The sequence below is a fragment of the Bubalus bubalis genome, chromosome 3, assembly GCF_019923935.1.
Source record: "Bubalus bubalis isolate 160015118507 breed Murrah chromosome 3, NDDB_SH_1, whole genome shotgun sequence".
Taxonomy (NCBI): Eukaryota; Metazoa; Chordata; class Mammalia; order Artiodactyla; family Bovidae; genus Bubalus; species Bubalus bubalis.
Window position 1 is genome coordinate 165,599,990 of NC_059159.1, and position 27,892 is coordinate 165,627,881.

General features: G+C 44.6%; 2 protein-coding genes and 1 long non-coding RNA gene across 12 annotated transcripts in view; 1 reads left to right on the forward strand and 2 right to left on the reverse strand.

Annotated features, from left to right (window-relative positions):
- Window positions 1–27,892, forward strand: part of TMEM268 (transmembrane protein 268) — an 82,963-nt gene that overhangs the window by 21,449 nt on the left and 33,622 nt on the right. For 6 of the 9 annotated variants that reach the window (XM_025279198.3, XM_044940509.2, XM_025279207.3 and 3 more), the window contains one exon: window positions 2,214–4,081. In XM_025279198.3, coding sequence (XP_025134983.3) covers window positions 2,214–2,393 — 180 coding nt within the window. In that variant the 3' untranslated portion in view covers window positions 2,394–4,081. Of the gene's footprint in view, window positions 1–2,213; window positions 4,082–20,349; window positions 20,367–27,892 lie in introns of those variants that run through there. The other 3 variants (XM_025279204.3, XM_025279201.3, XM_025279205.3) reach the window with 3 other exon arrangements.
- On the reverse strand, window positions 12,173–16,337 carry LOC102411744. Its single transcript, XR_006550177.2, has 2 exons — window positions 15,976–16,337; window positions 12,173–12,506 (listed from the first exon to the last, which is right to left on the reverse strand). It is a non-coding gene; the product is annotated as an uncharacterized LOC102411744 (long non-coding RNA).
- TEX48 (testis expressed 48) lies at window positions 18,017–27,885 on the reverse strand. 2 transcript variants are annotated; one of them, XM_025279210.3, is made up of 5 exons: window positions 27,798–27,885; window positions 23,012–23,114; window positions 22,644–22,763; window positions 19,871–19,987; window positions 18,017–18,345 (listed from the first exon to the last, which is right to left on the reverse strand). In XM_025279210.3, the coding sequence occupies exons 2-5, from the start codon at window positions 23,013–23,015 to the stop codon at window positions 18,242–18,244; spliced, it is 345 nt and encodes a 114-aa protein (XP_025134995.1). In that variant the 5' UTR covers window positions 23,016–23,114; window positions 27,798–27,885; the 3' UTR covers window positions 18,017–18,241. The 2 variants fall into 2 exon arrangements, with proteins under 2 accessions (XP_025134995.1, XP_025134993.1); XM_025279208.3 differs by having other exon boundaries at window positions 22,644–22,766.

Here is a 27,892-nt window from a genome sequence, read left to right on the forward strand (position 1 = left end):
CCCATTTAAAAAATATCTTGGTATTTTTTTTGTGTGTAGTTCCATGGGATGTGTAGTTGTGTGTCAATAGATGGTAAGCCTACCTAAACATGAGCATGTTGATAAGTATTTGGGTCATTTTAAAATCTGTTTATCAGCCAGTCTGTCATCAATCTATCTCTTTAAATTGCAGTTAGATATTGAAATCTTATATGCATCTCTGTTGAATTCCATTTCCTCCTGCTCCAAAGTTCTATTGGGTGCTACCACCTAAGCTGTGCTGCACGTTAAGGAGCTAGAGCATCTTCCCTGGAATCCCAGCTGCCAGACTGGTGGATGGAACTTTGGAGACCAAATGTGTTAATAAGAGCATGCAGTAAACAATTTTTCCAGTTCTTTTTTTTTTTAACTTAAATTTTTTTCTATTGCAATAAAATATACCCAATATTAAATTTCCCACCGTAATTCTTTGTAAGTGTATGTATTTCAAGGGCATTTAAGTCCATTCGCATTGTTGTGCAACCATCACTGCATCCTCCTCCAAACCCTTCTTATCTTCATTGTGCATCACTGAAACCACATACCCATTAAAATACAAACTCTCTTACCTTCCCCAGCCCCTGGGAACCACCATGCTACTTTCTGTCTCTATGAATTTATTGCTCTGTGTGTATGCTCAGTGGTAAAAAAAATCTGTCTGCAATGCAGGAGACCTGGGTTCAATACCTGGGTCGGGAAGATCCCCTGGAGAAGGACATGGCAACCCACTCCAGTATTCTTGCCTGGAGAATGCCATGGACAGAGGAGCCTGACGGGCTACAGTCTATAGGGTCAGATGTGACTGAGCGACTAACACGCACACACACACACACACACACACGTGCTTGGTCACTCAGTCTTATCTGACTCTTTGCGACTCCATGGACTGTAGCCCACCAGGCTCCTCTGTCTATGGAATTTTCTAGTCAAGAATACTGGAGTGGATTGTCATTTCCTTCTCCAAGGGATCTTCCTGACTCAGGGACTGAACCTGGGTCTCCTGCATCAGCAGGTGGATTCTTTACCACTGAGCCACCTGGGCTTCCTGAATTTATTGCTGTATGTGCCTCTTTTAAGTGGAATCATACTGTGTTTGTCTTGTGTCAGATCCTTTGTACACACAGCTCTGATTGAAGAGGTCTTTGGCCTCAGCCAGCAAACAAACAAACAGAAACAAATGAGTGAACGGGGTGAAATGACTCATTGCAGTTTATTGCAGAGAAACCTGCTCCTCTCACATGCATGAGGGCAGGAAGTGAAGGCAGGTTCTCAGTGGGACGGGGACGGTCCCCTCGCGCTCTTAGGCTCAGCCTTTTTTTGCTCCTAAATATCCAACTGAGTCAGGCCCTGAACCCCGCTTTCCCTGGATCAGAGCATCCTTTATTTTCTCTAGGGGGCTCACACAGCATAGAGGAGAGAAGCGTGATCTGGTAGCCTCGATGAGCACTTTTAATATAGGAGTACTAGCCTGAAGTAATACAGCAGGTACTACCCTGTGTAAATTGAAGAATCTGCCGTCATAGGGATATTCCCAACCCTGCCTCCGTTTACTGGTGCTTCTCTTCAGGTGTATTACTTTGACCTCTGTACTTTACAAAATCACTTGAAACTGGAAGAAGAGAGAGAAAGAGACAGTGTGTATCTATGTGTGTGTGCAATTGGCTGTTATAAGCTAATGGTAATTTCTGTAGTGCTCCCTAGCTTTTTTGTGCATGAAAGTGAAAGTGAAGTTGCTCAATCGTATCCGACTCTTTGCAACCCCATGGACTATATAGCCTGCCAGGCTCCTCCGTCCATGGGATTTTCTAGGCAAGAGTACTAGAGTGGGTTGCCATTTCCTTCTCCAGGGGATCCTCCCAACCCAGGGATCGAACCCAGGTCTCCCACATTGCAGGCAGATGCTTTACCGTCTGAGCCGCTAGGGAAGCTTTTTTGTGCATATTATCGCCTACTAGCAGTTAGGTTACCCACCTTGGAGATGAGGAAATTGAGACTGCAGTAGCCCCACAGAGCTTGAGAGCTGGAGTTCCGGACCCGTTCAGGCATCTTTCAAGAACCCTGGCTGAGGGCCTGGCTGGGTTCTTCTTAGTGAGTGTCACTGCGTGACCAGTGTCAAAGCCGAGGACCACTTGGCTTTCTCCTCACTCTTTAGATACTTCTCTGTGGGCCTCACTCTGCTTCCCTGCCTCTTCCAGGAAATGGCCCAGCAGCTGCTAGCGGTGTTTGGTGGCTACTACACCCGCCTCCTCGTGACCTCTCAGCTTCCCCAGTCACTGGGGACACGACACATGGACTCTCCAAGGATTCCATGCCCCTGCCAGCTCATAGAGGCCTATATCCTGGGCACGGGGTGCTGCCCATTCCTGACCAGGTGACCTTGGAACGAAGGTACTCCTCTTCCTCCAGGACTGAAGGTGAGAGGTCAGGGAGGCTTTGCAGCCCCGGGGCGGCTGACGGCGAGGCTCTGGGGTGCCCTGAGGCTGTCAGTCATGTCAGCACTGGGGATCCGGTGTTCACTCCAGGACCCTGCACCAAAATGGCTTGTCGACAGTCCACGCTGACCCCTGGCCTTTGCAGAAGCCGATGGTCCCACTCTGAGCTACTTTCTGTGCTGCTTAGAACCGTTGGCATGAGTGGAAGGGGCCCCTCGCCCATCCCTTTCATTGTCTGCTGAGCCCCGAAAATGTGAAGATGACCAGACGGGGCTGAAAGTGGGCCCAAAGCTGGCTCTCAGGCGATGCTCCAGTCCTCACCTGCTTTGCGTCAGATGGAGACTCTGGGAGGACTCTGCTCTATGTGGCGTTGCCTCGAGCCCCTTAAATTATAAGATGCCCCCTTCCCAATCTGAAGCAAAGAAGTAAATTCTCAGAATGTTCTCCACTTTTAAGTTGTTTTTGCCCTACATTTTCTGAAAAAACGATGTCACTTGGGCTTATCTGCTAGCACGCAGGCCTTCAGGAGACAGAAGGAAGGAACGAACAGTATGTAACTAATGAGATTTGGAAGAGACTGATCCTGTCTGATCAGAGGACTTACTTTGTTCCAAGGCACACACGCCTGTGGGTGTGGTCTCACCGCAGACAGAGAACGGCAGTCCTGTTCCCTCACACTAACGCTGTCCTGCAGTGAAGCGAGATCTCTCCCTCGTGGAATTCCATGAAGAGCTCAGAGGCTTCCAGGTGCTCTGCTTCTGAAAAAATATGAAGACCCATTGTTCCCTGGGCCCGAATCTAAAGACCCCAGCCTGGCATTTAAAGGCTCCCCAGTGCTGAAGACCTGGCCATCATCTGCAATTTTGGCCTCATTGCCCATAAAAATCCTTCATAGGTTGAAAATATTTCCTGAACTGACATAGCTATTCTTTTGCATCTGTTGGATTCCTATGCATGCTTTTTTTTAAAAAAAAGATGTTTTAAAATTGAGGTATAGTTGATGTAAGATATACTATGTAAGTTTCAGGTGTACAATGTAGTGATTCCTCATTTTTAAGGGTTATGCTCCATTTATAGTTATTATAAAATATTGGCTGTATTCCCTGTGTTGTACAGTATATCTTTGTAGCTTATTTATTTTATACATGGGAGTCTGTACCTCTTAGTCTCCTCCCCCATATTGCCCCTCCTCCTTGCATGTTTTAAAGCCTAGCTGTCCTTAACCGTCCTTCAGGAAGCCTTCCAACATCTCTGCCACTTCTATTTTTTTGTTTTTTAAAATTACCTCTTTAATCTATTAATCCAAATCATCTCACCTTGTTTTTTTTTTTTGGCCACACCATAGGACTTGCATATCTGAGTTCCCTTACCAGGGCTTGAAACCAGGCCCTTGGCAGTGGAAGCACTGGGTCCTAACCATTGGGCCTCCAGGGAATTCCTGACTCTGCCTCCCTTAAATTCTCTCTTTTTAAAAAGTTACTATTATTATTTTGCCTTTGGGCTGTGTCACATGGCATGCTGGATGGTTCCCTGCCCAGGGACTAAACCTGGGCCTCTACAGTGAAAGTTCCGGATTCAACCACTGGGCCCCCCGGGAATTTCCTCCTTTGAGTTTTTGATGTAGCTGCTGCCTTTACTGGAGAAGGCAGTGGCACCCCACTCCAGTACTCTTGCCTGGAAAATCCTATGGATGGAGGAGCCTGGTGGACTGCAGTCCATGGGATCGCTAAGAGTCGGATACGACTGAGACACTTCACTTTCACTTTTCACTTTCATGCATTGGAGAAGGAAATGGCAACCCACTCCAGTGTTCTTGCCTGGAGAATCCCAGGGATGGGGGAGCCTGGTGGGCTGCCGTCTCTGGGGTTGCACAGAGTTGGACACGACTGAAGCGACCTAGCAGCAGCAGCTGCCTTTACTGCCGTTTTGTTATTGATTCTGATTTCCTGTGCACAGGCCTGTTTTTCTAGCCAGCCCATAAACCCCTCAAGGACAAAGACTTATACTTTTTGTGTATGACCTAGACCTGCTAAGGAAAAGAAATGCCTGTGGATTGAGTGCTTGTCACCTCAATAATAGCTTTTGCAAAACACTCTCTGTACTCAGTTGAATGATGAGTAGAGTTGGCACAGACTGGGGTTCTGGTCTTGAACTGACACTTTTAGCTATGTAATTTTTGGCTGGTCCTCAGTTTACACATCTGTATAATGGGTAGCTTGGATTTTTCTTTTTTTTTAATTGGCCCTTTCAAAGTCAAATATCTGGAAAGTTCCAGCATTTTCTGTTCCATTCTTGCCCTTGGCCTTTCTGTCTGTTATGCCTTTGTTTACATGTAGAAAGGTTCTATAGCTTCACACAGATAAGGTGCCCCAGGCTTGATAATCATTTGGATGGGGTTGTAGGAGACCTGGATTCTCATCCTAGATCTGCTTCTTCTTAGCAGTGTGACCTTGGCTAGGTTAACCTCTCTGAATGTCAGTTCACTCTATAAATGACTCTAGTGAACATGAACTGTAATTATGTGGCTGACTTACCATGTAAGAGATGAATCTGACCATTTTCTCTGGGCCAGAGAAGAGAAAGCGTGAGCATAGACCAGCTCTTAGAAATGGCTGTTTTAAGCATTTCTCTTCGGCCAATGCCGTGGCCTGCTTTGCTTAATGAGATTTATTCATAAAAGTGATCACTGCCTTCTTCCACCTGCCACAGAGGAAGTGTGGGCTGTGACTGTGACCAGTAGAAGCCCACGTTTATCATCCAACCACAAAGCCCTGGTAAGTATAATAATAGAGAATAAAAATGTGTGTGTTTTGAGAAAACAGCAGTTTCTCCTTAAAGGGCCCTTGATGTGTTCTTTCCGGCCTTTCCCTCTCTGTAGAGTTTCTGGTGGTCTCACTGGGCAGATGGGCCATTCAGGTATGACCATAAGATACATCTCTTTGCATTCAAGCCTCATTTCTTCTTTTAGAAAGTTCTGTGATCTCTGTCTTGCCTAGACCTTACAAGGTTGCTGTGAAGATGAGATTCCATAAAAGAGCGTGTGGGCTGTTTCAAGGTTCTGTGTTAATGATAAGTATGGTGTTGGTGAAGATGGTGCTGTGTTGTGAAGTGGGAGCGGAGGGCTTGGATTCCAGAGCCGCATGTATTCAAATCCAAGGACTGCCACTTTAGGGGAGGTGCCTCCCATCCTTGGGTCTCAGTCCTCTAAGGTGGAGTGGGGATAAGTGTGCCTACCTGGCAACTGATTGTGAAGATTAAATGATAGGAAAAATACTGTAAAGTGCTTACAACTGTGAGTTGCAAACTTGAGTAAAATCTCAATAAATTGTGGCTGCCATTATTATTTTTTCTCTCTCACGATGTCTTGTGTGCTGTAGGTGCCTCAGGTATGTTTCTGTGGATGACATTGTTCATTAACAGTTCATGTTTATTCATTCTGCATCAGAGCTCAGTTACCCCAGCACCGTGAGGTGTACTTATGAGCATAAAGATTCCAGTCTGATCTCTCTGAAATTCAGTACTGGAAGAAGCCTAGCGGGGTTTTAAGAACAAGCTGGTTGGAGATTCTGGATGCTCACCCTCTGTTGCTTCTCATCTGTTAAGGGCGTGTGTGATGACAGGGAGATGAGTTGAGGTGATGCATGGAAAGCACAGGTCTGGTTCATAGTGTGGTCCCTAGTAAGGCCTCCGTCATCCAACGCTGTCTTTTCTTTAGCTGCTACATGCTGTTTTCTATCTGTGTCTATTTGGTAAGATGTTACTTACGTTATTCAAATCTATATCCTTACTGAATTTGGTTGGTTGGTTCTATCAAGAGAGGAAAGTTTCCAACTAGGATTGTAGATTTTCTGTTTCCTCCTTTGGCTTTTGACAAGTTTTCTTGTTTTAGTTGCTGAGTTTAAAATATTGAGATGTAATTAATATGCCATAAAATTCACCATTTTAAAGAATAAAATTCAGTTATATTTCGTATATTCACAAGATTACACAAACATTACCACTAATTAATTCTAGAACATTTTCATCACCTCTTCCTCTCCCCACCAAAAAAAGCCCCCTACCCATTCAGTCACCCCCTATGCCTTCTCCCCAGCACTTGACAATGACTGATCTACTTTTTCTCTCTATGGATTTTCCAGTTCTGGACATTTCGTATAAACGGAATCATGCAGTTTGTGGCTTTTTAGGTCTGACTGTTTTTTCATGAAACATAATATTTTCAAGATTCATCCACATTGTAGCATGTATCAGTACTTTACTCCTTTTTAATGACCCTGTAATATTCCATTTCTTTTATACACCACATTTTGTCTATCCATTCATCATTTGGGGTAGTGAACCTACTTTTTGCCTATTATGAATAATGCTGCTATGAGCAATTGTGTACAGGTTTTTGTGTGAACATGTATTTTAATTCACTTCTGACAAATTTTGTTCTTATTCCATGCATACACATTTAGAATCATTAAAACTGCCTGATTTGACCCTTTTATCTTGATGAAATGTCCCTCCTTATCTCTACTAGATTTTTGAATTGAAAATCTACTTTGTCTGATACATTAGCTTTCTTTTGGTTAGTGATTATATAGTATATCTCTTCGTAATTTTAGTCTCAACTTATCTCTATCCCTATATTTAAGATACCCCTCTTATAAACATGGGATTAAAAATATTCAGTCTTTGTTTTTTAACTACAATATTTACTATGCTATGTCTAGTGTGTTTCCTGATATGTTAAATAGATTTGAGCTTAAATAGTCCATCTTACTATTTACTTTCTACTGGTTCTCCCTTTCTGTGTTCTTTTTTCTGTACTCTTTTGCCTTCATTTGCATTAAGGCTTTGTGATTTGTGTATTATTAGCTTGTGAGGTATGCATTCTTCTCCCTTAGTGGTACCCTAAATTACAACATACATTCTTGACACATTCAAGTATGTTACAAGAGAATCCTTCTACCACTTTCTGGACAATCCAAAGAGTTCAGAACTCTCTCACCTTTTCTGCCTGTGATGCTCTGGTTATAATGAGTTTCAATTCTTGCTGTATGGTAAACCACAACAGACATCATTATTAATGTTTTATATAGTCGGTGTTCATTAGGTTTATCCACATCTTTACTTTCTGTTATTCTTCATGTGTTACTTTGTTGGTACTCTTTGTCCCTTCCTGCATTTCTACACATTAATCTAGACTCTTTCACCTTCTCCAGAAACTACCTTTGGAATTGTTCTGTAGCATAGTGTTAACTATATTTAAAAGCACCCTTAGTATTTTCCTTCCAGTACAGATCTTCTGGTGACAGAGTGAGTTTTGGTTTGCTGAGAGGTCTCTATTGTGTTTTTATTTTTGAAAGAAATTTTTGGGAAGTCAAGAATTCCAGAGTACTACAGCTTACCCCACTCCCTCTGCCCCCAACCTTTGGAAGATGTCATTGGCTTTCACTACTTGTCAGTTCTGTGCTGTTCTTAAAGTTTTCTCTCTGCTTTGCATTTCAGCAATTGTATTTTGATCTACCTAGGTATAGATTTCTTTATATTTATCCTGTTTGGGGTTCAGAGCACATCTTGAAATCTGGGACATAGTATTTTTCATCATAGCTTCTACCTTTCTTTTTTTTTTTTCTTGTCTCCTTCTAGGACTCTAAGGATATGTGTGTTAAAGTCTTATCACTGTATCTCTAAGACTCTTGTGTTTTCTGTTCTTTTGGTTCTTCAAGATTTAGTATGAGTTTTTTTTTTTTTTTTACTGACTTATCTCCACTCCATTACTTTTACTCTCTTTTGTTTTTTGTTTGTTTGATTTTGTTGTTGTTTTCTTGGCCACATCATGCAGCATGTGGGGATCTTAGTTCCCAGACGTGGGATTGAACCTGCAGCCCCCTGCACAGGAAATGAAGAGTCTTAACCACTGGACCACCAGGGAAGTCCTTTCAGTTGAGTTCTTAATTTCAGCTATTGTAATATTCAGTCCTATAGTTTTTAATTAATTTTTAAAATAGTTTACAGTTCTCAGATATAATTTTCCATCCTATCATCTATTTTCTTCAATATATTTTTTTTAATATTAAAAATTTTTTTTCTTCAGTAGTCCACATCGGCTAATTCCAATATCTGGTTCTTCTGTAAATATGTTCCTTTTGTTTTTGGTCAGTTGATCTGATCTTCTAGTATGCCTGGTAATTTTTGATTGAATGCTAGACTCTTAAAAAAAATGAAGGATTGAAGAAATGTACAAGACTCTGGATATTCCTTCAGAAAGGATTTATTTTTGCTTCTGAGAAAGGTAAAGTTGAAATAGTTTGACTCTGGGTTTTAGTCCTAGTGAGATTTAGTCTGTTTCTGGTTAGCATTGATTTTCAGGTCCTCGCTCTTCAGGAACTTTAACTAGAAACCTATTTTATAAAAGCTTTTAACAGCCAATCCTTTTCCTCCAGGGTGAGCCCCCAGCCTCAAAGCTGTGATTCTGCTGGAAGCTCCGCCCACTTTTTCAGCCTTCTAGACTCTTTTTAGAAATTGGCAAGTGCCTGGAGTAGGTAAGAAGACCTTGATGTCCATTTCATCTCTCTGGACTTCATTTCTCTCCAGGATCTTGGCCCCTCAAGTCCTCACTGCCTTGGTAGCTCTCTGATACATTCAGACAGATTTAAGGAAAAAGAAACCACAGGCTTTTAAGCTACTCTCAGCAGGAGGGTTAGTCTGATACCAGCTAATGTGCCATAGTCAGAGGTGAGGCCCAACTGTGGCTTCCTTATTATTTTTATTATTTGAAAATCCTCTAAAGAAAGATATCATCCTGAGGCCAAGAGCCATTTGACAGGTTCTGTGAAGTGGCTTCTCAGTGCAGGAGATGACATTTACGGAGCCTCTTTTATGTGCAGATCACGTGCTGTATCTGTTGCAGGAAACAGTTCCAAGACATGAGGAACCTAGGGCTTTCTGGAGGTTCCCTTCCAGCCATTGTTCTTTTACCTTTTCCTGCTACACATTTCTAAAGCTGTTCTGGATGTGGCCACCTAGATGTCCCATAGGCTCCTCTAGCTGAGATAGCCCAAGATGACACGATCGCCTGTGCACGGTCAACTTGGCCTCACTGCCGCCCTTTTCTCAGTTCTGTGCTTTGCAAAAGAAATCAAGAACCTCACTGTACAGAATCTTCTTCCCTATACGGTTCTGAGTTAGAGTGTGGCTTTACCTGAGATATATATTGTGACTTGGGACTCTCTTCTCCATCCTAGAGCTGCTGACCTAGTGCATACCTATGTCACTGTCTGTCCTGATTGCTTAGGCAGCCTCTTTTTGGATGTATCAGTTAGGGGCCAATCAGAAGACAGAAAACACACAGTCATTTGAATATAGGGCATTTAATATAGAGAATTACTAACTTTAATGGGGGGTTGAAATAATGGATTAGTTAATAAGAAGTAATCTCTTATAAAGAATATAGAAATAGCAGATCTAAGGCATAGCCACCACCAAAGGGCTGAGATAGAGCCCCCAAGGAAGAGACCCCCTCCCACCCCCGCTCCATCCCTAGCTGAAGTATGGACCTTGGAAATGATATGGCTATGGCCCCCTGGATGCAGAGAAGTGTCTGAGATGCGATGTTGACAGAATGTTCTAGAAATGTGCCCTCTAGGGTGCTAGATAGATAGGTAGATATCTCTAGCTGTCACGGAGAGATGGAGGCACTGCTCCATTTGCTGGGGGAAGGCATGGGAGAAGCTGCTGGCTGCTAAGTGTTACTGACCACCACCACATGCTTCTGGATCTGGGTGCGGGAGAAGCCATGTGAACTGCCAGAGCCAGATATCCAAGGAGCTGCTACAGGAGCCTTCTTAAGAGGAGCTCCCCAGAGCAGAAGGAGAGCCCTGTGTCTACCACTGTCTGTACCACCCCGTAATGACAAAGCATGGCATTGCACTAGCTGCCGAGGGGAAAGATTTCAAAGGGCCCAGCACCAGGTTTGAAGAGCAGGCAATAAACAGTCCGCTGGGAGCCAAAAGCAATCACTGACTGCCATTCTACCATCATTGTGAAGGGCAGCATAACCAGTTGGTTAAGAGTACTGAATCTGGAACCAGGAGTCCCGGGTTCAAATCTCAGCCCTGATACTATTAGTGTAGTTTGCAGAGACTTAGGCACTGTATCTCAGTTTCCTGACTTGTAAAAACAGAGCAGTAACAGTACTGTCCTTGTTGGATTGTTACGCTAAGTGAATTGATACTTATAAAGTACTTAGAAAAGTAAGCAATATACCGGATTTATACATTTCCAGGATTGCTCACACTCCTTTACAAACAGCACATCCTTCAAATTGCAGCCAGGATGACCTTTCTGTTGTAGGTATGAATTGTAATCTATGATATCCTGGTGTAAGACATCCTCTTCCCTTATTCTTCTGTGCTGGGGGCAGACACAAGGAGTAAATGTTGCCTTAACAACTCACCATGTTCACACTGCAAAAACTAGAAATATGGCTATGTAACTATTGCCAAAACATTACCTTTCTTGACTCCCCATTACCTTCCAGACAGAGTCTAACTGTCTTTTCCTGGATTTAAGATTCTTAACGCTCTGTTCCCCTCACCTCCCCCCACGCCCTGGCTCAGGTCTTCACTTTCATCTTTCCAAACATTGAACTTCACCACCTTGTACTCCTATCAGCTTGTGTCTCTATTTCCCAGATTTGCCTATTTTGTTCCCCTCTTCTGAAATACCGTTCCTGCCTCCTCTTTCCCTTTGACTCTCAGGAAGCTCAAGCACCAGGAAGCCTTCCACCACGCCCCCCACGTTGGTTGCCAGATTTCCCAGTGCTATTGTTTCCAAATCGTGGTCTGCTATGTGAAGCCACGTGCTTCTGTGCCGGGCTCCCTGGCTAAAGTTGAAGCCACCTGGGGGCTCTTGCATGTTACTCATGTTGGCAGGCTCTGTGTTTTAGTACAGACAGCTTCCTACATCTGCATGTGCTATGCGCTGCATCTCTATAGGGCTGCTGCCTGCAGAGCTTTGTGCTTCCTGCCCCGCTGTTCACCAGGGCCCCGAGCACCAAATCGAGTCTCGCGCAGGCGAGCAGTATTGTGCCCTCCAGCTCCAGACAGGCATTGCCACGTCTATTTAGAGCTGCCCGTCACGCTGACCAGCCTCTCCCAAGCCCTTCATCAGGTGGGTGAGGAGTGACTGAAAGTGCTTTAGAATCAAGCCTCATTTCCTTGTTGTTTTCTTTTACTTAGTTTTTTTTTTTTTTTAAATAATATACAGTAGGTCCTTGATGGTTATCCATTTAAAATACAGCAACGTGTACACGTCCATCCCAAACTCCCTATCCCTTCACCTCATCCTTCCTCTACCCCAGCAACCACAAGTTCGTTCTCTAAGACTGTGAGTCTCTGTTTTGTAAGTAAGTTCATTTGTATAATTTCTCTTTAGATTCCACATTTAAGGGATGTCATACAACATTTCTCCTTCTCTGTCTGACTTCACTCAATATGACAATCTCTAGGTCCATCCATGTTGCTGCAAATGGCATTATTTCACTTTTTAATGGCTGAGTCATGTTCCCTTGTATATATATGTACCACATCTTCTTTATCCATTCCTCTGTGGATGGACATTTATCAAAACTCATTTTGTCATCAGGGATGCCAGATTCTAATTGTCCCCTACTCAAGGGGATCTCAGAAATAGGGCTGGGAGAGCGGAAAAAAAGAGGAAGAACACAGGCCTACGATGCAACTAAGGACTTTAATTGGAGGCAGCTCCTAAGGGTTTTTCCAGGAGCTGAGGCGATTCTTGCTGGTGGCACAGGGATGGCTCAGACATCACCTGCTCCTCTTGGAGAGTTTCTGAATCAGTCTTCATGGTCTCTGTTCACCACCCTCTTCCTCCTGGAGACACTCTAGTGACCGTGCAGCCTCACACGCATGTGAGGGGCTGCCATCTATACAAATCAGGGTCTCCCAGGAACACACTTCTTCAACGCAAAATTGTTGAAGTGATGGTGATGACGATGTTGGTATCTTGTTGACATATTATTTCTTTGAGGGTCTGCATTCAGATCTGAAAGAGTGGAGGAAAATATTTATCCCGGGTAAAGGCTTTGAATTACACGTGAATAAATGGTCTTGGTCATATCCTCCTTGGGATATTTGCATATTATTAGTGACTTAAAAAAAATATTCTGCTTGCTCGAGCTACAGATAACCTCAAATTGGGTTAAGGAATTGAGATCTTAGAATTTCTTTGTCACTTTAGCACAGCCTGTCTGGCCCTGACTCTGACGGATACACAATTACCATCTACTGAGTGCTGGGGTGGGGCTGTAGTCATTTATATATGTCGCTTCATTTCATCTTCCTAACAGCCTGAAAAGCAGGTGGTATATTGTCATGATCCTCATTTTGCAGAGAAGACGCTGAAGCTCAGAGAGAGATTCAGAGACATGCACAGTAAGTAGCTGAGACTGAGCTCTGACTGGTATGTAGGGTTTAAGTCCGTCATCAGTTCAGTTTAGTTCAGTCGCTCAGTTGTGTCCGACCCCTTGCAACCCCATGAACCGCAGCACGCTAGGCCTCCCTGTCCATCACCAACTCCTGGAGTTCACCCAAACTCATGTCCATTGAGTCAATGATACCATCTAACCATCTCATCCTCTGTCATCCCTTTCTCCTCCTGCTCCCAAACCCTCCCAGCATCAGGGTCTTTCCCAATGAGTCAGCTCTTCTCCTTAGGTGGCCAAAGTATTGGAGTTTCAGCCTCAACATCAGTCCTTCCAATGAACACCCAGGACTGATCTCCTTTAGGATGGACTGGTTGGATCTCCTTGCAGTCCAAGGGACTCTCAAGAGTCTTCTCTAACACCACAGTTCAAAAGTATCAATTCTTTGGCGCTCAGCTTTCTTTATAGTCCAACTCTCACATCCATACATGACCACTGGAAAAACCATAACCTTGACTAGATGGACCTTTGTTGACAAAGTAATGTCTCTGCTTTTGAATATGCTATCTAGGTTGGTCATAACTTTCCTTCCAAGGAGTAAGTGTCTATTTAATAACTGATGTAGTTTTTAGCTGTGCTGTTATAGGTTTGAATAAAAAAAATCCCTTACCACACCCCCAAAAGACTTGAAAGAAATCTGAAATGACCCAGAGCAGAAGCTGGGTGGGGAGTCAGAAGTCCAGAGAAATGATTCGGTGTTTTTACCAAAGCACTACAACACCCATGCGTGGAACCTACCGAAGGTCCGTGGGTGACGCTGTTGGCAGGCATTTTGACTGTAGGAGCTACCTGTGGTGGAAGACCCCTCATCGGGGCAGCAGCAACAAAAGATCCTTGACACCATGCTTTGGTGGGTGGTGGGAAGAGGAAAGGGCACTGCCATGTCTGGTTCTGGGCCTCAATCCAGAAGCCCATTGTTACTTAAGCAGTGGGTCATACTGAACTAGCCTCCCCCAAGATATCACGCCCCTCTTCTCTCCCAAATCTCCTGTGGCTCCAGCAGATCCATGCCCTCTTCTGCCCAAAATTCACTTAACCATGGGAAGTACTGCTTCTGCTCTGCCAGTCTTTACCACGTGTGTGCGTGCTCAGTGGCTTCAGTCGGGTCCGACTCTTTGAGACCCCTCTGTCCATGGGGATTCTCCAGGCAAGAATACTGGAGTGGGTTGCCATGCCCTCCTCCAGGGGATCTTCCCGACCCAGGGAGGGAACCCTTGTGCTCCTGCACTCCCTGTATTGGCAGGCGAGTTCTTTACCACTAGCGCCACCTGGGAGGCCCAGTCTTTACCCCAGGGTCGCCTTATTGAAATCAGTAGATCTTAGAGTCTGGCCCAGTTCTCTGGACAAGGCTGTTTCCTAAATGAATAGAAGACTACAGCCAGAGAAAGCCAGTCCCTTCTCTGCCAGGGCTTTTGGCAGCGCCCACAGGCCAGCCTATGCTTAGGGGTCAGATCTGTCTTTTGCTTTCTAGGTCTGTGCTCTTGGGTGGATTCTGTAATCTCTTTGAGCCTCACTTTCCTGCCTGGAAAATACTAGTGTTGAGTGGTACCCACCTTAAAGGAGTAAGTGATTAACTATGCACAGTGACCACTGGGGTAGCAGGTGCATATAGATGCTGGCTCAGTGTGCATACTTTTTCCAGTCCCACTGGAATAGGTAACGCAGCTCAGCCTTGCTCCTTCAACTCTTGCTTCCATCACTCACCTGCTCAGTAGCTCTGAGTCCAGGCTCCCGTCTGTAATAGGAGGCACTTGGGCTGCACCTTCTCTCCAGGGATCCTTCCGGCTCTGATGACACAAGCGGCAAGTCCTTGTCTCAGTCCCAGTTTCTCCTTTCTTTCTCCCAGATGCCTGGTCATCTCCTGCCCTTGCTCCCTCTTCTCTCTGGCCAAAGCCGCACGCTGGGAATTTCTGTCTTGGTGGCTGTCTTTACTAGCGTCACACTGGCTTCATTTCCTGGCCTCACCGTGGGCACCGGCTCCCCACCCTTCCCAGCCAGCACCATCTCTCACCTGAATTGTTGCAATGGCTTCCTGGCCTCTCCCAGCCCAGTCTCCATTAGTGTCAACACAGCTGAGAGTGTAAGTCCGATCGTGTCACCCCTCTGCTCCTTGGCTTCTTGTGTGAGGCAGAGGAAATGCTGAAGTCCTTCTCTGGGACTTCCCTCAAAAATTCACAGTCTCACTGCTACCCCTGCGGTCTCCTCTCATCCTTCCTTTATCCAGCTGCACCCAACACCCCACCACGACTGCCTTTGCACATGCTCCATGCTCCACCTTTGGCCTGCAACGCCCTTCCTTAGAGATCCGCAAGCTCACCCCTCCCTCTTTCAAGGCTGTGCTTAAAGGTCATCTTTCTGGTGAGGTCTTCTGGCCAAGTCACCTGAATTATTTACCCTATTTAAATGGCCCTCCCCCTCCCCTGGCAGTCCCTGTTCATTCTTCTGCAGAGCCCTTGGCGCATTCCAACACATCCTCGAGTTTATCTGCATGGGCTTTGTCTTCCCAGGAGAAATGCTGGCTGGGGTGGGGTGGGTGTGGTGTTCCTTGCACTACCAATGACAGCCTCTAGATGGAAGCAGGAGCTAAAGAAAAGGGCCGTTGGTTTGCCCCCAGTGGGCTGTGAACTTCAGGTCTCCCGTGACCCCACAGCACTTCAACCAGAACGAGAAAGATCAGTGAGGTCAGAGGGGAAGACTCCTAGAGCTGGAGGAGCCCTTAGGGGTCATTCAGCACAGGTGGGGAGATTGGGACCCAGAGAGAGAAACAGTGGGGTCATTCGAAGAGTAATGGTGTCTGCTTCCGGAGCAAAGTGGATAGGTGCCTAGGAGTGATGGAGATGTTGTCCCTTTAAATACAGAAAAGTACTCTTCCTGCTCTCAGGCCCAACCTTTGAGCCCCTCTCACCTGCAGCTGGCAGAGCAGAGATGGGACTGTCTGTGACGTCACAGAGCCTGAGAACCAGGGAATGTTGGGGACAGAAGGGTTTGACTGGACCACAGAGTTAAAGAAGGGGGAGGAGGTTTACTGACCCTCTCTCCCGTTGACCTTCCCTCGGTTCACGATGCCATGGCGTCTGCCGATGTTCATCAGGCTGGCTGGGGCGGTTCTGCCTCATGTAGCTCCTTCCTTGGAATAGGTTGCTGGGGCATGTTCTTCTCAGGGGGATTCTAGAGGCATGAGACAGCAAGCCCTACTGTGAAAACACATTTCTAAGCTTCTATTGGTATCCCATCTACTAGGTTTCCATTGGTTAAAGCAGGTCATATGATGAAGTTCAAAGTCAAGGGGGAGGAAAGGACACTTGGTCATATGATGAAGTTCAAAGTCAAGGGGGAGGAAAGGACACTTCACCCAAGAAGACTTGGCTAAGAAAGGTGAAGAACTGGCTAATAGTTTGCTGTGCCACAGGTAGATGTCATTGCTGTACCCATTTTACAGATGAGGAAACTGAAGCACAAAATTTATTAGGTATTTTGGCTAAAGTGATACTGCTAGTAATTGGCAAATGAAGTGATCAGAGGTGGAATTTTAAAAGGTTCAAATTGCTTTACAAATGGGTTATACCATTTTAGTTCCTTCTCTACTGGGGTGGCAATGCTGCTGCTACTTCCCCTCCTGTCTTGGCCTCTGTGCTATCATGGCAGTAACCAATTTAACAAGAAATTTGCCAAATTTATATGAAGAACATTGAAAAATAGCCCTGAGAGACAAAAAAGTAGGTTTGAACAAATGAAAAGCCATTTGTATGTGGATGGGAGGAGTAAAAATTGAAGAGGTGTTCGTTCTTCCTATGTTAATTTATATTTTTTTCCTGGGTTAATTTTAAAATTTAGTACTAGTTCTAGTTCAGTCGCTCAGTCGTGTCCGACTCTTTGCGACCCCATGAATCATAGCATGCCAGGCCTCCCTGTCCATCACCAACTCCTAGAGTTCACTCAAACTCATGTCCATCAAGTCAGTGATGCCATCCAGCCATCTCATCCTCTGTCGTTCCCTTTTCCTCCTGCCCCCAATCCCTCCCAGCATCAGAGTCTTTTCCAATGAGTCAGCTCTTTGCATGAGGTAGCCAAAGTATTGGAGTTTCAGCTTTAGCATCATTCTTTCCAAAGAACACCCAGGGCTGATCTCCTTTAGAATGGATTGGTTGGATCTTGCAGTCCAAGGGACTCTCAGGGGTCTTCTTCAACACCACAGTTCAAAAGCATCAATTCTTTGGCGCTCAGCTTTCTTCACAGTCCAACTCTCACATCCATACATGACCACTGGAGAAACCATAACTTTGACTAGATGGACCTTTGTTGGCAAAGTAATGTCTCTGCTTTTCAATAATGCTATCTAGGTTGGTCATAACTTTTCTTGCAAGAAGTAAGCGTCTTTTTTTAATTTAGTACAGTCACAATAAAATATCAATTTCTTTCTTTCTTTTTTTTGGCTGCACTGCATAGCATGTGGGGGTCTTAGTTCCCCAACCAGGGATCAAACTTGTGTCCCTTGCTTGGGAAGCACAGTCCTAACCACTGGACCGCCAGACAAATCCCCCAAAATATCAATGTTTTTTTTAAATGGATCTAGACAAGTAGATACTAATGTTTATATTTTTAAAAAATGGAGGAATGTGGGGAGGGAGATGGGAGGGAGGTTCAAAAGGGAGGGGATATATGTATACCTTTGGCTGATTCATGTTGAGGTTTGACAGAAAAAATTCTGTAAAGCAATTATCCTTCAACTAAAAAATAAATTTTAAAAAATGGAGGAATAAGACAAGGTAGTACCAGACCGACTTACAGTGGAATAAAATAGAAATTTCAGAAAGAAACCAAAATACATATGAAATTTTTGTACACGAGGATAAAGGAGTCATTGCAAATGATTGGGCCAAAGATGGTCTTTCAAATAAATGTCCAAAAAGATATGGATCCATACCTAATATATATAATGATAAATGTGAAACGGAACAAGGATCTAGATGTAAGAAATAAAGGCCCACAACATGTAACAAACATGGATGAACTCCTCTATAAACTGGATGTACCAGTAAGGGGGAGGGGAAAGAGGAGGTACAAAGTCCTGTGACGTCACCAAAGACTTTAATTGGAGGCAGCTCCTCCCAAGTGGCTTTTTGGGGTCTGAAGTGACTCTTGTTGGCAGCACAGCGTTGGCTCAGACGTCTTCTCCTCCTGGAAGGGAGTTTCCGAATCAGTCTTCATGGCCCCGGTGCACCGCCCTCTTTCTCCTGGAAACTCTCCGCAGCTGCGCAGGCTCCAAGACCTGCAAGGGGGTTGCCGTCTAGAATGATCAGGGCCTCCCGATGAGGCATGGTTGGTACGGCCAGTGATCCTGGGAGTAGCGGCTGAGCCTTCTCTTGTGAAACCCTCTTTTGGAAACTTGTGAATTTACATCTGAAAGGAGAAAGGAAAGAACACTGAGCGAAGACTCTGCTTTGGGCCTGGATGGACTGTTCTGGTCACCTCCATCCCTGTTCGGTATCAGATTCTGGAATAGCCTGTAAGTCATGTGCCCCCCCCCGCCTCCCCCCCCCCCCCCTCCACTCCCGGTCTGGGACGTGTTGGTACTCTTATTGGAGCATTAAGTGACAGCAGTTTGTCTTGTGAAATGCAGTAGCCTAGAAAATAGAAGAACTGGGCCCAGCCTGGTTCTGACATTACCACCTCTCTCTGCTGAGCTTACGCACTCCAGTGTTCTTACCTGGAGAAGCCCAGGGACGGCGGAACCTGGTGGGCTGCCGTCTATGGGGTTGCACAGAGTCGAGCACGACTGAAGCGACTTAGCAGCAGCAGCAGCTGCTGAGCTTTGGGAAAGCCCCTTCCCACTAGGGACTGAAGCCTCCTCTATACAATCAGAGATGGGTTTTTAAACTATGCACCATGGAGCCCTGTGAGGGGAGGGGAACTAGTGGGGCACCCAAACACTCATGCCCAATTCAAGTACAGCAGGACCTCGGATTTTTTATAGAAATTGGACTTTGAGATTTTGGTTGCAAGGAGGGTTTAGCTGTTATGAGAATTTTGTTTGTTTCAAATGTGGAATCTTATTTATCTTACATATATATGATATGTAATTGATGTCCTTTATAATTCTATGTATTTTATTAAATGCATATAAATACATTACTCCGAGAAGGGGTTGGTAGCCTTTTCGTTGTTGTTTTGACTGTGCCCTGTGATATGTGCGTGGCATGTGGGATCTTAGTTTCCTGACCAGGGATCAAACCTGTGCCCCCTGCATTGGAAGTGCGGAGTCTTAACCACTAGACTGCCAGGGAAGTCCCTGTTGCGAATCCCTCTGAAGTGACTGGGCTGGAGGACCTTTACCTCTCAACAGCCAGCCTGATGGGGTGGTTGTGAGCTATGTGAGGTCACCCGGGCACAGCGTCGGTGCCCATCAAGGGAGCCACATTTCTTCTTCCTGGATATGGCTACAGTCCAGGACTCAGAGGCATCCTCCTCCACCTGGAGACTCTCGATGCACAGGCATTTTTTGGCGTGTTTATCTGCCATGTATCTGTTTGAGTTTGGAGGAATGACACTCATGTAGGCCCTGCCCTCCTGGAACTTATCATCCGGAGGCTGAAGCAGACATTAAGCGAATACTTACATACTATACACATGTAAGACAATGCCACGGGGACTTAGAAGGAGAGTATGGACATGTATTCTTTCCTCTCAGGGCTCCTGCTCCTCATGTAATTCCCAGCTCCGAGGATCATACAAGCAGGTCTTTCCCTGGGCTCTGTCTGGTGTGTTCTAGAATGTGACTGCAGCATCCTAAAGGGAGGAGTCCCGCCGCTCCTGTCATCCCACTGAGCTCAGTATCAAACTCGGGTTTGGACATGAGGACAAGGCTCCCTACCCCAGAGGTTCCCGGTCAGCATCAGGGCCCCAGTTTTGAATTCACTATACTCACTGCTGCTGAAACAAGAAGTTGTCTTTTCTGAGGGGAGCGTGGCTTTCCCCAGACTCATGCAGGGTGCTGCATCACTGTGCTTGAGGCTTTGTCTGTTGAGCTCATCCTTCTGCACACCTGGCAATGGTAATTCCACGTGGTCATGTGGGGTGCTCAGAGGAGGTCACAGAGGCCAAAGTGTTTTGCCAACTCTGGAGCGCGCACATGGACCGGCGGCGATGGTTATGGAATGAGGTGTACCTGAATCAGCATCACTAGTCTTCTAAGTTCTCCCCCCTCATAAGCAGGTACTGGATTCAAAATATGTATTTCTTTACAAGTATAAAGTTTACTTTTCCCCATTTATAAGTATAATTCATACACATTATACAAAAGCTTAGGAAATATTGAAGAATATGAAGTAGGAAAAAAATGCCCCAAACACCACTCCCCTCAGATATGATCACAGTTCCAGGGTTTGCCTATGGATGTTTTTACAGAGTTGGACCATAAAGAAGGCTGAGCACTGAAGAACTGATGCTTTTGAACTGTGGTGCTGGAGAAGACTCTTGACAGTCCCTTGGACAGCAGGTGATCAAACCAGTCAATTCTAAAGGAAATAAGCCCTGAATATTCATTGGAAGGACTGATGCTGAAGCTGAAGCTCCAGTACTTTGGCTACCTGATGCAAAGAGCTGACTCATTGGAGAAGACCCTGATGCTAGGAAAGCTTGAGGGCAAGAGGAGAAGGAGGCAACAGAGGATGAGATGGTTGGATGGCATCACCAACTGCGTGGACATGAGTTTGAGCAAAATCTGGGAGATGGTGAAGGACAGGGAAGCCTGGTGTGCTGCAGTTCATGGGGTGGCAGAGTCGGACACAACTTAATGACTGAGCAACAACAATTTTTACATAGTCCATCACATCCTATATGTTATGCATGCTTTTACTTTCTACGTATCATAAGCTGTTTTCTTATGTCACTAAGCTTTAAAAAAAATGGTTGCATAATATTCTATGGATAATTCAGGATTTATTTAACCAATATTCTATTTTTGGGTGTTTAGACTATTTTCAAATTTCTCTACCATAAACACCGCTGTGATGAACATTGTATATAAGACTTTGTTTATATACTCCTAGATTCTTGTGTAACAGTCTTGTCAACAGACTAAGCAGTGTTCTTTAATAAACAGCTCTGTTCTTTTCTAGCTGCCTACCTTGAACAAATTGCTTCACCTCTCTCTGCCTCTGTTTTCAGAACTGCAAAATAATACATTCATTCTGGACAATCAGATACACTTCTTAGAGTTATTATGGGAGTTAAATAAGACCACTTTTCTAGTGTTTAAGTTCTGAAACGGTAAGGGACTTACCTGGTCACAGCTGGGTCCCTGTGCCTAGACAGTGCCTTGCATCTAATAGGGGCTCAGTACTTACTATCATCTTGGAAAAAGGAGCTGACACTTTTAAGATTCTTGTTTTTTATCATGAAATTATTTGGTTGGTCAAAATCCAATGGAATAAAATACATGGAAAACCCTGAATGAACTTTTTGGCCAATCCCATATTCCCAGGGGAAATGTTTTAAAGGCTCCTAGGTATGGATTTCTGGCAAAATATGCCATGAGTTTTTTCCTGCCATTGAACTGCCACGTCTCCCGGTAGGACCGTGCCGCCGCTCACCGCTCAGCTGTGTGTTAGTCCTAGCTTTGCCTGACCTTGACAATAATGCATATTTTTTTTGGTCTGAAATTGCTGATTTTGACCCCCAGTCTTCTCCACTATGATCTTTTGTCCTGGATCATTAAGAAGGATATAATTACAAACTGAAGGCCAGGATGCCTTCTCTCTCTCTTCCCTCTTATACCTGATAGTCTTGGAAACCATGTGTTCCATATGCCTTGGCTAAAGGTGAAAAATAATATGTAACAGACTTTGCATGAGCAAGAAATACACTTTTGTTTTGTAAACCATTGAGATTTAAAGGCGTGTTTGTTGCAGCAGCAGAGCCTATCTTCTCCTGACCAATACCTTATACTATAGTCTTCATTTGTTGACTTTTGTTGAATTCCTACTCTGTGCAAGCCCTGTGCTTTTTGCCTCTATACATTCCCTCTTTTAACCCTCCCAGTGATTCTGAAAAGCAATAATACAGTATAAGTATCCCTGTTTTACAGGTAAGGACACAAGCTTGGAGTGAGAGGGTAATTGACTTGTCCAGTTCTGTAGCAGAGCTGATTGAATTTAGCCTCAGACCCAAAGGCAGGGCTCTTTCTGTGGATTTGTTTATAAAAAATTATAAAAAATCTTTATAAAAAATTAAATTTATTTATTTTTAATTGAAGGATAATTGCTTTACAATATTCTGTTGGTTTCTGCCAAACATCAACATGAATCAGTCATAGGTATACCTAAGGCAGGGTTCTTAAGCACTATCTTTATCGTCTTTAGACAAGTGATTCTCAAACTATGATATACATTCAGGTTTCCCTGAGGTCATATTAAAATAATGGTTCTGACTTGGCAGGTCTGGAGTAGGGTCTGAAAGTTCAGTTCTAACAAACTCCCCGGAATGCTGATGTTGCTAGTCCAAGTATCCCACTGTAAGTATCAAGATTTTAAGCTCTATTGTTTATCAGTTTCGTTACTTAGCCGGTCAGTCTTCACCTCATTTTAGGTTGACATTATTCACTCAAAAGCTGAAGGAAATCTGAGGGCATCTCAGCAGGAGGGGGATGAGCAATATGAGGTCTCCCGAGGCTGGGCAGGGCATTCTTGCCTGGTACCTACCATGCTTCGACAGCTGAAGCTCTTGGGTTTGATTGGGGATCTTGGAGTCATCTGCAGCATCGGGTTTCTCACAGCATTTGCAGCATGAAGAGAAGATCTTCGAGGCCAGGTTTTGGTGAGCTGCTAATATGAAGAAAAAGGAATGGGGGCCCTTGGGATCCAGGGCCTGAATTCCAGATGCCCCGTTGGAAATTCCCTGTGATGGCAGGGACCGGGGGGTGGGGGGGGGTCATATAGGCTCAGCCTCCCCCAAGGTATAATAGTCTTCTCCTTTCCCAAATCTTTTGTAGCTCCTCCATGGAGCTACAGTGGGGAGCATAGTGGTTCTCTTCAAGTCATTTCCCCTGTTTTATACAAAATTTTCTTACCCATGGAAAGGAGTTGAAGCCTCTATTCTTTTAGCATTGCTTGCAGGGCTGCCTTATTGAATCAGCTGATCTTTGAGCCCAGTTCCTTGGGCAGGGCTGTTTCCTAAATAAACAAAAGACTGAGGGTGAAAAGTGCTCATGCTCCAGGTCGGACCTCACTGCAGCAAAATGCTGGGCCATGCAGAGATGCACAGAAACGTGTTTGCAGACCTATATTCTATTCTGTTTCTAGGTGTGGGTTCCTTAACTTTCTCGAGCCTCACTTTTATCCTGTGGGAAATGGGAATCACAGTGCCTGCTTTGCAACTGGCAAGGTTTAAACATACACAAAGTGACCTCTGTGGTGCCAGGTACTCAAAGTGCCTAGTCAATGGTCATTCCCTTCATGTAGCTCATTGGCTACAAAATAATTCTGCTGGTCCGGGTCGCAGGAGAATGTGGTGATGAAGCACACTCTTACCAACTTGCTGTGTGGCTTTGAGTAAGTCCCTGCTTCTCTCTTTGTCTCAGGCTCCTCACCAGTAATAAGAGGAAGTTAGGTTGCATGATCACTTCAAGCATCTTCCTAGTTTGGACAGTCCAGAAAAAGGCCTTGTTTTCATCCCAGAGTTTTTTCATTGTGTACCAACTTTTCCAGGTTTCTGGATGCTTCCTGTTCTCCTTTCCCTTTCAGTGGTAAAACCCCCTTGTAGAAAATTCTTCTCATGGTATTGGTTAGATGTCCCTCACAATCCTCAGTTCAGTAGATGAGTTGTTTCGTTCGTAGGCATTTCTGTCTCACTTTCTCCACTGTGATACCAAACAAGCCACCCTGAATTATGGCAATAGCTTTCTATTAGTAAAGTGAAAGTGAAAGTTGCTCAGTTGTGTGTGACTCTTTGCGACCCCATGGACTATACAGTCCAAGGAATTCTCCAGGCCAGAATACTGGAGTGGGTAGCCTTTCCCTTCTCCAGGGGATCTTCCTAATCCAGGAATCAAATCCAGGTCTCCTGTATTGCAGGTGGATTCTCTACCAGCTGAGCCACAACTGACTTCTTAATAATGAAGACAAAAATCTTGAACTTCCTTCACATAAGCTATTCAATATGTTGATAGCATCCTTTATATATTGTGGCTAGATACCCTCAACAGACTAAACACATACAGATGTCTCCACTATGTGGGATCCTTGGACCAAGAAGGGTACTTTCTGGGCCCATCTAGACTCCAGTGTTCTTGCCTGGAGAATCCCAGGGATGGCGGAGCCTGGTGGGCTGCTGTCTATGGGGTCGCACAGAGTCGGACACAACTGAAGCGACTTAGCAGCAGCAGCAGCCTCAATCTCTGATAGTCCTTTGGATCTGCTGCCAAGCGAGTTTTCTGTCATAAATTTGAGCTGTGACATATTTCACTGACTCTTTAATGAATTTGTTTTATTTTCTTAGGATATATAAACAAATGGATGTTAATATGAGGCAATCAGATCTTTTGTTTTGGAGATGCATCATTTAGCAAATACGCTTGCCATTAATACAGATTCTTCTGCTTGCTGTAGTTTCAGTTCTCTTCATCTACTTATATAAACTCTTGCTTCATGGGGTTTTTCTCTGTTCTAGATTACCTCATGTATGTGAGTGTAGAAGGCAGTGCTTCATAGGAGGGAATGGAGGCTTTAAGTCTAGCCAGCCACCCCCTCCCCCTGCCACCCCCCACTACCCCACCAGGCAGCCCTGGGATCTAATGGTTGGAGGTCTGTTAGACTGGTGGTCAGTTTGTAGGAAGGGAATTGCTAAAGTTTTGCCTTGGGTGTCTCCAAACCTTCATAAGCACATGTCTATCTTGTTAAAGGGGCTTCCCTGGTGGCTCAGAGGTTAAAGCAACTATGAATGGTCACTTTTCTCAGCCTGTATTCTGGAATTAGTGATTTCCAGGGCATAGATCATATGAACTCTTTAAGGTTCTCCTTGGCCAAGAAATTCAAGATGCCATGCAAAGTATAAACTTTTGACTAACTGTAGTGTATTCTTTTGGGCTTCGCTGGTAGCTCAGCTGATAAAAGAATCTGCCTGCAATGCAGGAGACCCTGGTTTGATTTCTGGGTTGGGAAGATCCCCTGGAGAAGGGATAGGATACCCACTTCAGTGTTCTTGGGCTTCCCTGGTGGCTTAGATGGTAAAGAATTTTCTTGCAATTGGAGAGACCTGGGTTCAATCCCTGGGTTAGGAAGATCCCCTGGAGGAGGGCATGGCAACAGACTCTAGTATTCTTGCCTTGAAAATCCCCACGGACAGAGGAGCCTGGCCGGCCACAGTCTATGGGGTTGCAGAGAGTCAGACATGACTGAGCGACTAAGCAGAGCACAGTGTATTCTTTCCTGTTTCTCATGGTCTCATCTATATGAAATTGCTGCCTCTTTCCAGAAAAACTCTTGCTTTGTATATATAGTCTCATTCAATGTACTCTGATGTGTTTATCTTAATGACAAAAATTTTGCTAGATGACTTAAAATGACAATGTCCATTATGGCAAACTTTCAGTGTCAAAAATAATAGATTCAAGAGGCACAGTAGAAAAGAGAGAAGACAAAAACTCAGATACTTAATAGAAGGCTTCTTTGATTGATATACTCTGACCCCAGAAAGAAGAAAAAAAATCTTACTCCTTCTCAAACCTGAAACTTACTTCATTTCATCTCTCACTCTTCCTCCACAAAGCATTATCTTTGTGCACATGTTAATAGTGCACAAAGAGTGGTGTCCGACTCTTTGCAACCCCATGGACTGTTGCCCGCCAGGCTCCTCTGTCCATGGAATTCTCCAGGTAAGAAGACGAGTGGGTTGCCATGCCTTCCTCCAGGGGATCTTCCTGACCCAGGGATTGAACCCAGGTCTTCTGCAGTTTGGGCAGATTCTTTACTGTCTGAGCCACCAGGAGAGCCCAGGTTTATCTTTATCACCCACTTAAACTTCTCTTGTTCCTTTCCCTAACTGCCTACATAAACTTTCTTTATGGGGCATTTCTATAGAAATGAACAGTCAACATTGCACAATATTCCTCTAAAACTCCTGTACAAGAAGGTGGGTCCATAGAGGTTGAATTTAAAATCTGATGAGAGCTGAGTTGAGGAGAAATATTTAGAATCATGCCAAATTTCAGAACAGAAAGTTGCAGTCCAGTTCAGGGTTCTGTTATTCAGTTACTATTGCCCTGAATTATCACACTTGTATCAATTAGTTCACTTAATTGTTAACCTTCAACATGGGGGACGGAGAAGGCACTGGCGACCCTCTCCAGTACTCTTGACTGGGAAACCCCATAGACGGAGGAGCCTGGTGGGGCACTGGAGTGGGGTGCCATTGCCTTCTCCACCCAGGTGGCACTAATGGTAGAAAACTCGCCTGCCAACGCAGGAGACATAAGAAATGCAGGTTCGACTGCTGGGTTGGGAAAGTCCCCTGAAGAAAGAAATGGCTACCCACTCCAGTATTCTTGCCTGGAGACTCCCATGGACAGCGTAGCCTGGTGGGCTACAGTTCATGAAGTCACAAAGAATTGGACACAACTGAAACAACTTAGCACACATGCATAATTCCTAAAAGAGTCAAGGGCTTGAGAAGTGTAGAAACAGAAAATATGCCACATAAAATTATTTCAGAAGCTATTAAAAAAAGAATAAAAACTTTTCTCTTAAGGGAAAGGTAGTTTGGACAAAGATTCAGAATTGCAAACAAAACCAAGATGAATCAATAGGAGACTGAATAAACTTCAGGACATTCTGGGGTAAACCGACAGCTTAAGCGAAACTTTTCTTCTTGCAAAGGACTTAGACCTGAAATGTGGACTTCGAGACAATAAATTGGAATGAGAAATGTCAACGTAGATCTCCAAGTTATTTTCAAATAGTCCTAAAATATTAACTAGAAATCAAAATGACTTAAGATCTCCTAGATAAAACAGTTGGTTTCTGAAATAAAAACAGGACCAAAATTTCCTCTGTTCTTAGGGAATATGGATTCTATGGATGAAGATACTTGCATATACTTTGAGCAGAAAGACCATTAGAAGAACTCATGTTCCATTATGGCCAAAGGTCAAATGTCCAGACTTGTCTAGTGATGCCATTCTAAGGAGCCTTAGCACTCAACACCTGCCTGTTCTTCCTCTAAACTTGCAAATAAAGTTGATGAAAGTGGACAATGATACTGCTTGACTGGTGACATGGTTTATTTCTTGTAGGAACGTCAGAGTCTTCAATGCTAACTGCGACTGTTTTTCTTTTTTTGATGACTACATGGACCTTTCCAAGTGTCCAGTTCCCCGGTAACCTCCGTGGACTTACACAGTGTTGGAAAGGAAAAAACGTCTTTATGGGGTTATCAATACCCTAGACTTTTGAGGACAGTGAGCCCTCCAAAGGAGGTGGACAGCACAAAGTGCTCATTTTCCTTCACGTTTACTGACATAGTACAAAACAGCTCACACCCTGCTGCTGCAGCTAAGTCGCTTCAGTCGTGTCCGACTCTGTGCGACCCCATAGATGGCAGCCCACCAGGCCCCCCCATCCCTGGGATTCTCCAGGCAAGAACACTGGAGTGGGTTGCCATTTCCTTCTCCAACGCATGAAAGTAGAAAGTGAAAATGAAGTCGCTCAGTCGTGTCCAACTCCTAGCGACCCCATGGAATGCAGCCCACCAGGCTCCTCCAGCCATGGGATTTTCCAGGCAAGAGTACTGGAGTGGGTTGCCATTGCCTTCTCTGCTCACACCCTAGGGCACAAACCACCAATTGAAAATCCATAGCTCACAGGTTTGAATTGTCTTAGTCATCCATTGCCTCTTGTCCAGAGAGTTGAATACTTCTATGCAGCAACTGGCCCGACATATGGTTCTGCAGATAATT